Below are 14,933 nucleotides of genomic sequence, written 5' to 3'. Positions count from 1 at the left end.
GGGAAAATGTGACTGATTTTAAGGGTTATGAATAGTTTCCTGAGAGGCTGATTTCTGACTGTGGGTATTGAGGGGAGCTGGTTATGTTTAGGGTACAGTCTGTGGGGAGTATTGAGGGGAGCTGGTTATGTTTAGGGTACAGTCTGTGGGTATTGAGGGGAGCTGGTTATGTTTAGGGTACAGTCTGTGAGGGGTGAGGGGAGCTGGTTATGTTTAGGGTACAGTCTGTGGGTATTGAGGGGAGCTGGTTATGTTTAGGGTACAGTCTGTGGGTATTGAGGGGAGCTGGTTATGTTTAGGGTACAGTCTGTGGGTACTGAGGGGAGCTGGTTATGTTTAGGGTACAGTCTGTGGGTATTGAGGGGAGCTGGTTATGTTTAGGGTACAGTCTGTGGGTACTGAGGGGAGCTGGTTATGTTTAGGGTACAGTCTGTGGGGTGTGAGGGGGGCTGGTTATGTTTAGGGTACAGTCTGTGGGTATTGAGGGGAGCTGGTTATGTTTAGGGTACAGTCTGTGGGTATTGAGGGGAGCTGGTTATGTTTAGGGTACAGTCTGTGGGTATTGAGGGGGCCTGGTTATGTTTAGGGTACAGTCTGTGGGGTGTGAGGGGGCCTGGTTATGTTTAGGGTACAGTCTGTGGGTATTGAGGGGGCCTGGTTATGTTTAGGGTACAGTCTGTGGGTATTGAGGGGAGCTGGTTATGTTTAGGGTACAGTCTGTGGGTATTGAGGGGAGCTGGTTATGTTTAGGGTACAGTCTGTGGGTATTGAGGGGAGCTGGTTATGTTTAGGGTACAGTCTGTGGGTACTGAGGGGAGCTGGTTATGTTTAGGGTACAGTCTGTGGGTATTGAGGGGAGCTGGTTATGTTTAGGGTACAGTCTGTGGGTATTGAGGGGAGCTGGTTATGTTTAGGGTACAGTCTGTGGGGTGTGAGGGGGGCTGGTTATGTTTAGGGTACAGTCTGTGGGTATTGAGGGGAGCTGGTTATGTTTAGGGTACAGTCTGTGGGTATTGAGGGGAGCTGGTTATGTTTAGGGTACAGTCTGTGGGTATTGAGGGGGCCTGGTTATGTTTAGGGTACAGTCTGTGGGGTGTGAGGGGGGCTGGTTATGTTTAGGGTACAGTCTGTGGGTATTGAGGGGGCCTGGTTATGTTTAGGGTACAGTCTGTGGGGGGTATTGAGGGGAGCTGGTTATGTTTAGGGTACAGTCTGTGGGTATTGAGGGGGGCTGGTTATGTTTAGGGTACAGTCTGTGAGTATTGAGGGGGCCTGGTTATGTTTAGGGTACAGTCTGTGGGGGGTGAGGGGGCCTGGTTATGTTTAGGGTACAGTCTGTGGGTATTGAGGGGGCCTAGTTATGTTTAGGGTACAGTCTGTGGGGGTATTGAGGGGGTCTGGTTATGTTTAGGGGACAGTCTGTGGGGGGTATTGAGGGGGCCTGGTTATGTTTAGGGTACAGTCTGTGGGTATTGAGGGGAGCTGGTTATGTTTAGGGGACAGTCTGTGGGTATTGAGGGGAGCTGGTTATGTTTAGGGTACAGTCTGTGGGGGGGTATTGAGGGGAGCTGGTTATGTTTAGGGTACAGTCTGTGGGGGGTATTGAGGGGGTCTGGTTATGTTTAGGGTACAGTCTTTGGGGGGTGAGGGGGCCTGGTTATGTTTAGGGTACAGTCTGTGGGGGGGTATTGAGGGGAGCTGGTTATGTTTAGGGTACAGTCTGTGGGGGGTATTGAGGGGGTCTGGTTATGTTTAGGGTACAGTCTGTGGGTATTGAGGGGAGCTGGTTATGTTTAGGGGACAGTCTGTGGGTATTGAGGGGGCATGGTTATGTTTAGGGTACAGTCTGTGAGGGGTGAGGGGAGCTGGTTATGTTTAGGGTACAGTCTGTGGGTATTGAGGGGAGCTGGTTATGTTTAGGGGACAGTCTGTGGGTATTGAGGGGAGCTGGTTATGTTTAGGGTACAGTCTGTGGGGGGGTATTGAGGGGAGCTGGTTATGTTTAGGGTACAGTCTGTGAGTATTGAGGGGGTCTGGTTATGTTTAGGGTACAGTCTGTGGGGTGTGAGGGGGGCTGGTTATGTTTAGGGTACAGTCTGTGAGTATTGAGGGGGTCTGGTTATGTTTAGGGTACAGTCTGTGGGGGGTGAGGGGGTCTGGTTATGTTTAGGGTACAGTCTTTGGGGGGTGAGGGGGTCTGGTTATGTTTAGGGTACAGTCTTTGGGGGGTGAGGGGGTCTGGTTATGTTTAGGGTACAGTCTGTGGGGGGTATTGAGGGGAGTGGGTTATGTTTAGGGTACAGTCTGTGGGTATTGAGGGGGCCTGGTTATGTTTAGGGTACAGTCTGTGAGGGGTGAGGGGGTCTGGTTATGTTTAGGGTACAGTCTGTGGGTATTGAGGGGGCCTGGTTATGTTTAGGGGACAGTCTGTGGGTATTGAGGGGAGCGGGTTATGTTTAGGGTACAGTCTGTGAGGGGGTCTGGTTATGTTTAGGGTACAGTCTTTGGCTTACTCTTAGGCGTGTTCAGAAACAGGCACTTCTGTAACACACAGCAGCGTTAGGCACGTAAACGTTCAACTCACACATCCCAAAATATACAAAAGCACCAGACCAAACACAGCTCAAAGTATTCATCTGAAATATCTGTGCGTGGTAAAGCCTGATGGAGTCAGACTGTGCCATTTTTACCCATGTACAAAATAATTCCGATTTACACACAGCACTTTGCGTCCATGCATATCTGACTCCGGTACAGTTTGTCTGTAGGTTTGCATAATCCTGACCTCACAGAGCGTCACTGCTGTACAGACAGCTCTGCGGCAGTTGAGAGTATGAGCTGGGTCAAGAACGTTTTTGGAATTGCATAGTTACTGTAGCTTTGGAAGCTACAGACAGATTTCATTCATATCACTGACTCTTTTTTTATCACTGTTTTTGTTTTGTTTTGTTTTGTTTTCCCAGAAGCATTACAAACATGATGGTAGTTGTGGAGCAAACCCCCATGTGGTGTGAAATTGCACTAAAACGATTTTCATGTCACTTCAATATCTCCATCAGGGGAACGGTTTTTCCCCCCAATATAACTTCAAATTGCTTTCAGCCCAAAGACTGCTCTTACCGCTCACGCTACGGCACCATGGGAGGACACAGAGCTACAAGTGACGGAGAAAACAAGTGTGTGTGTGTGTGTGTGTGTGTGTGTGCATGAGAGCAACTTCCTGGGACAAAGACATTCCCCATGAGAATATTCCCATCAGTACAACCCCCTCAGCAGTTTCCAGTGGAAGGCTCTTAAATGACTTTTGCACCGCCCCCTCCCACAGCTGAGCCAATCAGGTCTCCATGGGAGTGCTCTGCTCCACCTGGTGGGGAGGAGCTTTGGGGCTGGTCTTCTCTGTGGGTTGTCTGTGGTTGTGCTGTGACCCGTGCTGGTCCAGCTGGCCCGTGCCAGGGCCTGGGTTCGGGTTGTGCCAGCTGTACCGCGCCTGGGGCCCATGCTGGTTCTGACTGCCGCCGCTTCTGTCCACGTCAACATATCCGTCAAACGGGTTGCGGCCCCTCCGCTGCCGGTGGCGTTGGTTTCCGTGGCCTCTGTTTCCGCGGTTACGCCTCTGTTGCTGCTGGTTCTGGTGATGCTGGTGATTCTGGGCCCAGTGGCCTCTTTGCGTGGGAGGAGAGGACTGGAATGTGTGCACCGAGCCCAGACCGGACTGGTTGTGACCAGAGTCCGTTAAACTTGGTCTGAAGCCATCCTCCTCCTCCTCTGCTTTGGGGGTCTGACCGTGAGGGGAAGAGGGTCCCCAGACGAAAGCTCGATGCTGGGGGTTATTCTTGAAGGGGAACTGCAGCTTACGCTCCAGTGGGGGTATAAATCGGCCCGTCCCGGGTAAATAAGGCCCGTTTGGGTTGCGGCCCCCGGGGTTGAAGGCGGGACTTTGGTTAAATCCCGTTCTGGTCGCGAAAGGGTTGTTCTGACTGCGTCCTCCTGTGGGAGGGGTGTAGAGTGGGGCAGGAGGGGCTCCAGAGGCACCACGGCGACGTTTGGGGTCGTGATACTGCTCCTGGTGTGGCCAGCGGTGACGACCCCGTCTGTACCCAGAATAGTCTTCAGTCTGGCGGTTCACCTGTTCCTCTCCACCCACTCCTGACATAGAGTCACTCTCAGACTGAGAGAAACAGAGAATGAGAGTGAGTCACATTCAGAGTGAGAGAATGTGAGTGTGTGTGATGAGTGTGTGTGTACTGAGTATGTGTTGAGTGTGTGCTGAGTGTGTGTTTGTGTGTGTAAATATGTATTTGGTTTGTGTGTGGAGTATGTGTTGAGGGTGTGTGTGTGTTTGTGTGCTGACTGTGTGTGTGTACCTGTGCTCCTGAGGGTAAAATGCTCTCCATTTTGATCATGCGATCTCTCAGCGATCGAATCTCCTCGTCCTTCATGTTGTTCTGTAGCTTCACCTCCTGCAAAATATCGGTCAACTTATCGATGTGAGCCTTCAGGTCGCCCACGCCCGTGTCCGCCCTTCCCCCGTCCCTCCCTCCTCCTTTCTCCTCCGCCTCTCTCTCCTCCTCAATGCCCACGGTGTTGCACACGTCCCTGGCCACCGTGCGCCAGCTCTCCCTCTCCTGAGGGTCGCGCTGGCCGTAGGTGCGACAGAGCTCTTTCATCCTGACGATGGCCAGGGCCTCGATCTCCTGCCGCGTGTGGCGGAAGTCGTTCAGCGCCACCTCGTAGCAGATCTCCTTCACCGCCTGGGTGCGCAGCTCCTCCAGCGTCAGCAGTTTGGGGTCCAGGTTGATGCGTCTGCGCTGAGGGATCTGATAGACTCTCAGAGGCTCACGGCGTTTCCCACTGCTGGGCAAACCACAGCGCTTCACTATAGTCTGCACCTACAGACAGACAGAGAGAGAGAGAGACAGACAGACAGAGAGAGAGAGAGAGAGAGAGAGGGAGAGAGAGAGAGAGAGTGAGAGGGGGGGTGGGGGGTGGGAGAGAGAGTTTGGGGAAGAAGACAGCAGAGAGAGAAGGAGGAGAGAGTCAAACCATTAGATGGCCGTGTGTATATTTATATAACGGAATACAGCTGTATTAAAAGGTGGGAACCTAGTTCTTTCTCTGCTGTAACTCTGTGTGTGTGTGTGTGTGTGTGTGTTCACTTTCTAAGAACCTGTACTGGAAAAGAGAGACTGTAGTCTCATGTCTAGGAAGAGAGGACAGTTTCTAGAAGCCACAAACACCCCCCGTAGCTTCAGAAATGTACACACAGCATGGAGCACACAGAGCCCAGAGACAGCGTATGAGAGGAAACACCACACCACTGACTGGGGTTTACGGTTAACACTCTCACGGACAAAACCCAATGCCAGCGAGTACAAATATAAAAGCCAGTGTCACGTGCCCTCTGGAGCCTGGAGCAGAGGAAAAACACAAGCTTCCCTGCCATTCCTGATCTGTTTCTGACATGTGGAAGGGTTTGTGTTTGGAGAAGAGCAAGAGGAGAGAGGCGTTTAGCACGGCACTGGGCCGGTGGCAGTGTGGGGAGCATGTTGTGGGGATCAGTGGTGTCTGAGGGAGGCTTTGCATGGTTCACACCAAGGCCAGAGAATGGCAGGTCATCTTGTGACACCAGTACAGTTTACTCCAAATGTTCCCATGATCCCACATGCCACGGGACTCATCGCTGATTCACAAACACCACACCCCTACCAGACCCAAACAAGACTGGACACGTGAACACCACACCCGTACCAGACCCAAACACGACTGGACACGTGAACACCACACCCCTACCAGACCCAAACACAACTGGACACGTGAGGGACTCTGCACGTTGGAACGGCGTAGATACCTGGGTGAATTTCGGCATGTCTAGACTGTGGACGCAGTGAACGTGTGAGTGTGTGTAACTGTGAGTGTAAGAGTGTGTGTCTCCCTGACCTTGTTGGCGGGTAGTTTCTCTCTGAGGGAGGAAATCAGTCTCCAGCTCTCCTCACAGGAACGTTTGTCTGAGTCATCGCCACTGTCTGAGTCTGCGTACTGCACACACACACACACACACACACACACACACACACACACACACACACACACAGAGTGAGAGACAGAAAGAAAGCAAGGACAGGTCAAGATCATGCTTTCATTCCAAACACTTGAGTCAAAGTCTCAGACTGAGAAAGAGAGAAAGAGAAAGAGTAAGAAAGAGAGAGAGAGAAAGAGAGAGAGAGAGTGTGTGTGGGACAGTCTGACAGTTGTTCAATTGCTGACCAATAATGAGTTTTTAGTGTGCACTGGACTGAGAAACTGGGCAGGATTGTATTTTCCTCTCTCTCTCTCTCTATGTGTGTGTGCGCGTCTGTATGTGTGTGTGTGTGTGTTTGTGTTTGTGTCTATGTCTGTATGTGTGTGTGTGTGTGTCTGTATGTGTGTGTGTGTTTGTGTCTGTATGTGTGTGTGTATGTGTGTGTGTGTGTGTGTGTTTGCGTGCACATGTGTGTGTTTTCACTTCTTCCTCACCAGTCTGTGCTGCTCTAGCAGCTGATCAGCCTCCTCTTTCTCTCTGCGGTACTGATTCTCCAGATCCTGCAGCCTGTCACCATGGAGTGGGTGAAAAACAGAGGACATCTTATTTGTAGTGAAGTCAGATGGGTTTAGAGCACCACCTTCATACTGATGAAGCCAGATAATGGACTCATTTATACATTTCAGATTAACTGACATACATTAGTTCCTATATTACAGATAAATGATGTGGAATACACATAACGCTGTCTTTGAAAGTTGCACTGACTGTCTTCTCATACTCAAAATCTACAACGGAACATGAGAACATTTCCCTGAAGGTGAATAACCTTCACCCTTAATTTTACCTTACCCTCTCTTGCATCACCAGCCCAATCACACACACACACACACACACACACACACACACACACACACACACACACACACGCACGCCCCTCTAGCGCTCTCACACCTTTTCTCCATCTCTTGTTTGATGTCAATGCCCTGTTTCTCCAGCAGCTCTCTCTGTGCATAGCTCCAGTCTGCAGGCTCCCCCTGCTGTTCCAGTGTGGTACTGCGTTCTCTCTCTTGCCGAGCCTGGTCTGGGTGGTTGAACCGAAACACATGATTCTTCCCCATCACCACGCGGTTACCTAGGAGACGGAGCAACGGATGAACGCACAAAGAAAGATACAAAGAAATGCAATTCAGAGCGGCTGACTGAAATTTTGAGGCAGAATCACATGATACAGTGTGAGGGAGAAAAAGTACAGATGAAATGCAAGGTTTCTTTTCACACACTCACTCACTCTCACTCTCACACACACACACGAACAAACACACACTCTCACGCTTACCCCTTCACACAGTGAGCTTTGGTCGTACCTTGTTTGAGAACAACAGGTTCAGTGATTTGCTTTCCATTTACATAAGTCTCTGCACCTTCCATTGGCTCCACAGTCACAACCACTGCACACAGACATAGGCAGAGAGAGAGAGAAGTGGGGAAAATGAATGTTGAGTGAGACGTGATCAGTCAAGAGGGCGTGTGTGTGTGTGTGTGTATGTGTGTGTGTGTGTGTGCGTGTGCGTATGCGTGTGCGTGTGTGCGTGCGTGTGTGTGTGTGTTTGCCTTACCCTCTCCATTCTCACTGACTTGGCTGCGGAACACACAGTGCTGTTCTTTAATAAACCGGCCACTCAGACGAATATCCACATCCTGCTGACCGACCCTGTCACGCACGCACACACACACACACACACACACACACACAAAGAAGAGAGAGAAATGAGTATGTACGCACAGACACACAGACACAGACACACACACAGGAGTGATAAAAAGTTTTTAAACAAGATACACACTGACCTGGTGACTCCATCCTTTATGTAATAGAGCAAACACTCAGACATCAGAGGATCCTCATTCAGATTTACCAAATGGGGCGTCTGACACACAAAGAAAGAAAGACAGAAAGCAAAGAAGAAAGAAAGAAAGAAAGAAAGAAAGAAAGCAACAAAGAAAGAAAGAAAGAAATGAAGGATAGAAAGGACATACAGTCAAATTGCTGCATTTCACTTCATTTTAAACAAGAACTAGAGGCAAAACATGTATGTGTGTATGTGAATGAGAGTGTGTGTGTGCGTGTGTGTGTGTGTGTTGGACTCACTCCTTTAGGTGAAAAGACTCCTACAGTGCCCCCGTCTTCTCTGATGGACACACCCATCTCAGCAAGCAGAGACTCTCTAAAAACACACACATACATAACACACATACATAAACACACATACATGTATATACACATACACACTAGAGGTTGACTGATATATCACTTTTGCCGATATATCGGCCCCTTTTGACACTTATCGATCTATATCAGCATCGGCCTCCTCACATTGGTTTTGCCGATATTACAACTTGCTTCTCCTGAGCTAGGATTATTGAAGTGTTATGTGACGTCTGAACTAGGGCTGGGTGGTATGACCTAAAATTTATATCCATATATAATTGGAAGCACAGACAGTAACGGTATATATCACGGTATTTTCGTTTTTCTTAAAATTTCAGTATAAATGCTTCTGAAGGGGTAAAGCACTGGTATAACAACTGCATGGCAGGTATTACTGTCCTCTTAACTGTATTCTTTTTGTTCTCCCTCAAGTAAGGTTTCAGCTACTGCACTCATGCACTCCTTCACAACCCCTCCGTCAGTAAACGGATTTTTTCAGTAAATGGACGTTGACCCAAAATTCAAGGAACTTTAAGGGACCAATCGTTAGCATGTAGTTGGGCAGTAAATGAATGTGTTAGGATTAACACATTACTGTTCACTATGGAAATCACTGTTCCTCTCATTCACTTATTTCTCCAACTATTGTCTCTCGTCTCTCCCCTGTGCGAGTGTGTGTGGTTGAATCGTCTGTGTGCGAGTGTGTGTGGTTGAATCGTCTGTGTGTGAGTGTGTGCGAGTGTGCGTGGCTGAATCGTCTGTGTGCGAGTGTGTGTGGTTGAATCGTCTGTGTGTGAGTGTGTGCGAGTGTGTGTGGTTGAATCGTCTGTGTGCGAGTGTGTGTGGTTGAATCGTCTGTGTGCAAGTGTGTGTGGTTGAATCGTCTGTGTGTAAGTGTGTGTGGTTGAATCGTCTGTGTGTAAGTGTGTGTGAGTGTGTGTGGTTGAATCGTCTGTGTGTAGGTGTGTGTGAGTGTGTGTGGTTGAATCGTCTGTGTGTAAGTGTGTGCGAGTGTGCGTGGCTGAATCGTCTGTGTGTGAGTGTGTGTGAGTGTGTGTGGTTGAATCGTCTGTGTGTGAGTGTGTGCGAGTGTGTGTGGTTGAATCGTCTGTGTGTGAGTGTGTGTGGTTGAATCGTCTGTGTGCGAGTGTGTGTGGTTGAATCGTCTGTGTGTAAGTGTGTGTGAGTGTGTTGTTGAATCGTCTGTGTGTAAGTGTGTGTGAGTGTGTGTGGTTGAATCGTCTGTGTGCGAGTGTGTGTGGTTGAATCGTCTGTGTGTAAGTGTGTGTGAGTGTGTGTGGTTGAATCGTCTGTGTGTGAGTGTGTGCGAGTGTGTGTGGTTGAATCGTCTGTGTGTAAGTGTGTAATTAATCAGTTTAACCTCTCCAGTCTTAGAGTTTCTGTCTTCCTCAACTTCTCCTCCCAAGTCTCATTCAGCTCAGCAATTATCTTCTCTGTTTCCTGAGAGAGAGAGAGACAGAGACACAGAGAGAGGGGGAGAGAGAAAGAGAGAGAGAGAGAGAGAGAGAGAGAGAGAGAGAGGGAGGGAGAGAGAGAGGGAGCGAGAGAAAGAGAGGGAGGGAGAGAGAGAGAGAGAGAGAGAGAGGGAGGGAGAGAGAGAGAGAGAGAGAGAGAGAGAGAGAGAGAGACAGAGAGAGAGAGACAGAGAGCGACACAGAGAGAGAGAGAATGATGTTTTTGAGTTTTCCCCCCCCCAACATGAAGCCAGATCACAGGGAATACACAGTCATAGCCCAGAAGAGCATTACACACTTTTCTTTTTTGATCATTTAGAATGACCATTTGTTTTCATTTGTCACTGACAGAAAACGCATGCACCATGCTTATCATGCAGTGTGCCTGTGCTTTCACTGACATCAGACATCATTAAAGATTAATCACAGTCATAACTGAGCTCAACCAAATAACCATTTAAAATGACAACAAAGCCCATGGTGACACTGCACAGACCATAAATCAATTATGTCAGAATCTCTCAGCTTCTTGAACTTTTCTAACGTGGAAGTCACTGTGCTTTCAGAAAGGTCAGAGCAGCCAGTGAGTCATTTTTGGTCTGTGTTATGTGCCTTATATGTTATGTGCCGTATGCGTTGTGTGTTATGTGCGTTATGCGCCGTATGCGTTGTGTGTTATGTGCCATACGCATTGTGTGTTATGTGCCTTATGTGTTGTGTGTTTCTGTCTCTGCTGAAATGACATGTTTGAGTGGCAGTCTTATTGGCCAAGCTTAGTTTTCTGAATACTATGTATGTGTGTGTGCTTGCGTACGTATGTGTGTGTGTGTGTGCGTGCGCGTGTTACCTGCAGTCTCTCCACTGCTTCCTCTTTACTGATGGGGGTGCCCTGAGTCAGCTCCTCCACTGGTGCACTGGTGTGTGTAGGCTGTTCAGTGGTGAGAGGAGGCTGCTGGGATACGCCTGTGACCCCTCCAAACACAGGATGGCTCCCATTCGACCCTGACAGAGAGAGGGAGAGAGAGACAGCAGGTTTTAAGATCCATACTAGAGTCTAGATCAGAGTGGATCGGTGACAGACTTATCTAGGGAAGAAAGAAAGAAAATATGGAGGGATGGATGGAGGAAGGAATCACAGAAATGGAAAGAGTGCATGTAACTGCAATATATTCAATGATAGGAAAACTGGGGTTCAAATTCTGGATCCTGGATGCAATAGAGATAGAGGGGATGGATGGATGGATGAATGGATAGACAGATGGATGAATGGATGGATGAATGGATGGATGGATGGATGGCTGGACGGATGGATGGATGAGTGACACGGGAGGGCAGTGGGGCAGTTTTGTGGGTGAAGTAAGAGCGCAGTGTGAGTAGCGTGTAGACTGGTGTTGTGATGTAGAGAGATGAATGGACGGATGAATGAATGGGTGGATGGATGGGCAGGTGGATGAATGGATGGACGGACAGACAGATGAGTGACACGGGAGGGCAGTGGGGCAGTTTTGTGGGTGAAGTAAGAGCGCAGTGTGAGTAGCGTGTAGACTGGTGTTGTGATGTAGAGAGATGAATGGACGGATGAATGAATGGGTGGATGGATGGATGGATGGGCAGGTGGATGAATGGATGGACGGACAGACAGATGAGTGACACGGGAGGGCAGTGGGGCAGTTTTGTGGGTGAAGTAAGAGCGCAGTGTAAGTAGCGTGTAGACTGGTGTTGTGATGTAGAGAGACGTCTCTGGTGTATGAGGGCAGAGTAATTCACTCAGTGACAGTAATGGGCACTGAGTCACTCACACTAATGTCAGGACCTGTGTGTGACACCAGTCACTGAATCTTCTCACACCAGCTGTGTGACATCAGACCAAACAAGTTTACAGGCCAATCATATGACGGATGACACGACACTGACTGTTAGAGAGCACTGACATGCTCCTCTGATATCACTCCATTCCTGCTGCTACGTCTGTGTGTTCAGATCTCATCTCACTAAAAATACCCACTGTGTCACACTGAGATAAACATACCTCTACAAGAGAACATACCATGTGAACACAGCCAACATCATCACACTGCTCTGTGTGTGTGTGTGCATTAGGGGTCTGGTGTGTGTGTGTCTATTGGGGGTCTGGTGTGTGTGTGTCTATTGGGGGTCTGGTGTGTGTGTGTGTGTGTTTAGTGTATGTGTGTGTACATTAGGGGTCTGGTGTGTGTGTGTGTGTGTATTGAGGGGGTACCTGTAGCAGTAATAAGTTCACTGAGTCCCTGGGCCAGTAGCAGGTCTTTGAGTCTGTTGACTTCCTCCTTTAACTCTCTCACCAGCCGAGCATTCGGATCCTCATTAATTACAGCGTTACAGCGAATCTGCTTAGCACGGTCTGCATACCTGACAAACACACACACACACACACAGAGAGAGAGAGAGAGAGAGAGAGAGAGGAACAGACAGAGGGATTAAGATCCTGATTGTGAGTGCACTTAGGCATGTGAGAGAAGTGTGTTTGGATTACTACATTTCTCTCTTTCTGTGTGTGTGTGTGTGTGTGTTTACCTGAGAGTACTGAGTGTCTCCTCATAGTTGATATCTGCAGGACTCAGAGCCGCAATCATAGCCGTGCGAGAATTCCCACCTTACACACACACACGCACACACACACACACACACACGCACACACACACACACGCACACACACGCACACACACACACACACACGCATAGATGCATACATACATACATACATACATACATACATACATACATAAACAGACAGATTAGAGATATGAACTGGAGAAATCAGATACATACTGTTTTCATTTTCCAAAAGATGCACACAACACACTCACACACACAGAATACCATACCTAAGTTCTCTCTCAACAGCCAGGTTAGCACAGAGTCTCTGTAGGGTACGAAGTCAGATTTCTTCTTCTTATTGCTTTGCTGAGGATTTAAACAAACACACACACACACGCACACGCACACGCACACGCGCACACACACGCGCACACACACGCGCACACACACGCGCACACACACGCGCACACACACACACACACACAGTGAAACTTCACAGAAACACTATGGCCCTAAGAGAGCAGCTCCTGTCTTCATCTAACATTAATAACATGTCAACAGTAACACTGTCTGTCTCCTGTGTTCATCTAACATTAATAACATGTCAACAGTAACACTGTCTGTCTCCTGTCTTCATCTAACATTAATAACATGTCAACAATAAAACACTGTCTGTCTCCTGTCTTCATCTAACATTAATAACATGTCAACAGTAAAACACTGTCTGTCTCCTGTCTTCATCTAACATTAATAACATGTCAACAGTAACACTGTCTGTCTCCTGTCTTCATCTAGCATTAATAACATGTCAACAGTAACACTGTCTGTCTCCTGTCTTCATCTAACATTAATAACATGTCAACAGTAACACTGTCTGTCTCCTGTCTTCATCTAACATTAATAACATGTCAACAGTAACACTGTCTGTCTCCTGTCTTCATCTAACATTAATAACATGTCAACAGTAACACTGTCTGTCTCCTGTCTTCATCTAACATTAATAACATGTCAACAGTAACACTGTCTGTCTCCTGTCTTCATCTAACATTAATAACATGTCAACAGTAAAACACTGTCTGTCTCCTGTCTTCATCTAGCATTAATAACATGTCAACAGCAACACTGTCTGTCTCCTGTCTTCATCTAACATTAATAACATGTCAACAGTAACACATAGTCTGTCTCCTGTGCTCATCTAGCATTAATAACATGTCAACAGTAACACACTGTCTCCTGTGTTCATCTAACATTAATAACATGTCAACAGTAACACTGTCTGTCTCCTGTCTTCATCTAACATTAATAACATGTCAACAGTAAAACACTGTCTGTCTCCTGTCTTCATCTAACATTAATAACATGTCAACAATAAAACACTGTCTCCTGTGTTCATCTAACATTAATAACATGTCAGCAGTAAAACACTGTCTGTCTCCTGTCTTCATCTAACATTAATAACATGTCAACAGTAAAACACTGTCTGACTCCTGTCTTCATCTAACATTAATAACATGTCAACAGTAACACTGTCTGACTCCTGTCTTCATCTAACATTAATAACATGTCAACAGTAAAACATTTTCTGCCTGTCTCCTGTCTTCATCTAACATTAATAACATGTCAACAGTAAAACACAGTCTGTCTCCTGTCTTCATCTAACATTAATAACATGTCAACAATAAAACACTGTCTCCTGTGTTCATCTAACATTAATAACATGTCAGCAGTAAAACACTGTCTGTCTCCTGTCTTCATCTAACATTAATAACATGTCAACAGTAAAACACTGTCTGACTCCTGTCTTCATCTAACATTAATAACATGTCAACAGTAACACTGTCTGACTCCTGTCTTCATCTAACATTAATAACATGTCAACAGTAACACATAGTCTGTCTCCTGTCTTCATCTAACATTAATAACATTTCAACAGTAAAACACTGTTTGTCTCCTGTCTTCATCTAACATTAATAACATGTCAACAGTAAAACACAGTCTGTCTCCTGTCTTCATCTAACATTAATAACATGTCAACAATAAAACACTGTCTCCTGTGTTCATCTAACATTAATAACATGTCAGCAGTAAAACACTGTCTGTCTCCTGTCTTCATCTAACATTAATAACATGTCAACAGTAAAACACTGTCTGACTCCTGTCTTCATCTAACATTAATAACATGTCAACAGTAACACTGTCTGACTCCTGTCTTCATCTAACATTAATAACATGTCAACAGTAACACATAGTCTGTCTCCTGTCTTCATCTAACATTAATAACATTTCAACAGTAAAACACTGTTTGTCTCCTGTCTTCATCTAACATTAATAACATGTCAACAGTAAAACACTGTCTGACTCCTGTCTTCATCTAACATTAATAACATGTCAACAGTAACACATAGTCTGTCTCCTGTCTTCATCTAACATTAATAACATGTCAGCAGTAAAACACTGTCTGTCCCCTGTCTTCATCTAACATTAATAACATGTCAGCAGTAAAACACTGTCTGTCCCCTGTCTTCATCTAACATTAATAACATGTCAGCAGTAAAACACTGTCTGTCTCCTGTCTTCATCTAACATTAATAACATGTCAACAGTAACACATAGTCTGTCTCCTGTCTTCATCTAACATTAATAACATTTC

At 46.9% G+C, this 14,933-nt stretch overlaps 1 protein-coding gene across 1 annotated transcript in view; it reads right to left on the bottom strand.

The window, feature by feature from the left end:
* Window positions 1-2,258: 2,258 nt before the first annotated feature.
* Window positions 2,259-14,933, bottom strand: part of kif1ca (kinesin family member 1C, a) — a 27,948-nt gene continuing 15,273 nt past the window's right edge. Inside the window, exons 10-23 of the mRNA XM_030792344.1 lie at window positions 12,571-12,649; window positions 12,260-12,338; window positions 11,946-12,094; window positions 10,554-10,708; window positions 9,613-9,692; window positions 8,172-8,247; window positions 7,871-7,950; window positions 7,639-7,733; window positions 7,387-7,470; window positions 6,974-7,154; window positions 6,514-6,586; window positions 5,938-6,036; window positions 4,365-4,889; window positions 2,259-4,168 (exon numbers count right to left, since the gene is read on the bottom strand). Of these exons, the coding sequence (XP_030648204.1) occupies window positions 3,335-4,168; window positions 4,365-4,889; window positions 5,938-6,036; window positions 6,514-6,586; window positions 6,974-7,154; window positions 7,387-7,470; window positions 7,639-7,733; window positions 7,871-7,950; window positions 8,172-8,247; window positions 9,613-9,692; window positions 10,554-10,708; window positions 11,946-12,094; window positions 12,260-12,338; window positions 12,571-12,649 (2,589 nt within the window). The 3' untranslated portion in view covers window positions 2,259-3,334. The remainder of the gene's footprint in view (window positions 4,169-4,364; window positions 4,890-5,937; window positions 6,037-6,513; window positions 6,587-6,973; window positions 7,155-7,386; window positions 7,471-7,638; window positions 7,734-7,870; window positions 7,951-8,171; window positions 8,248-9,612; window positions 9,693-10,553; window positions 10,709-11,945; window positions 12,095-12,259; window positions 12,339-12,570; window positions 12,650-14,933) is intronic.

Source organism: Chanos chanos, chromosome 15 (assembly GCF_902362185.1).
Source record: "Chanos chanos chromosome 15, fChaCha1.1, whole genome shotgun sequence".
NCBI lineage: Eukaryota > Metazoa > Chordata > Actinopteri > Gonorynchiformes > Chanidae > Chanos > Chanos chanos.
Note: the sequence above shows the minus strand (reverse complement) of the source record. Positions and strands in the feature narration are given on the sequence as shown.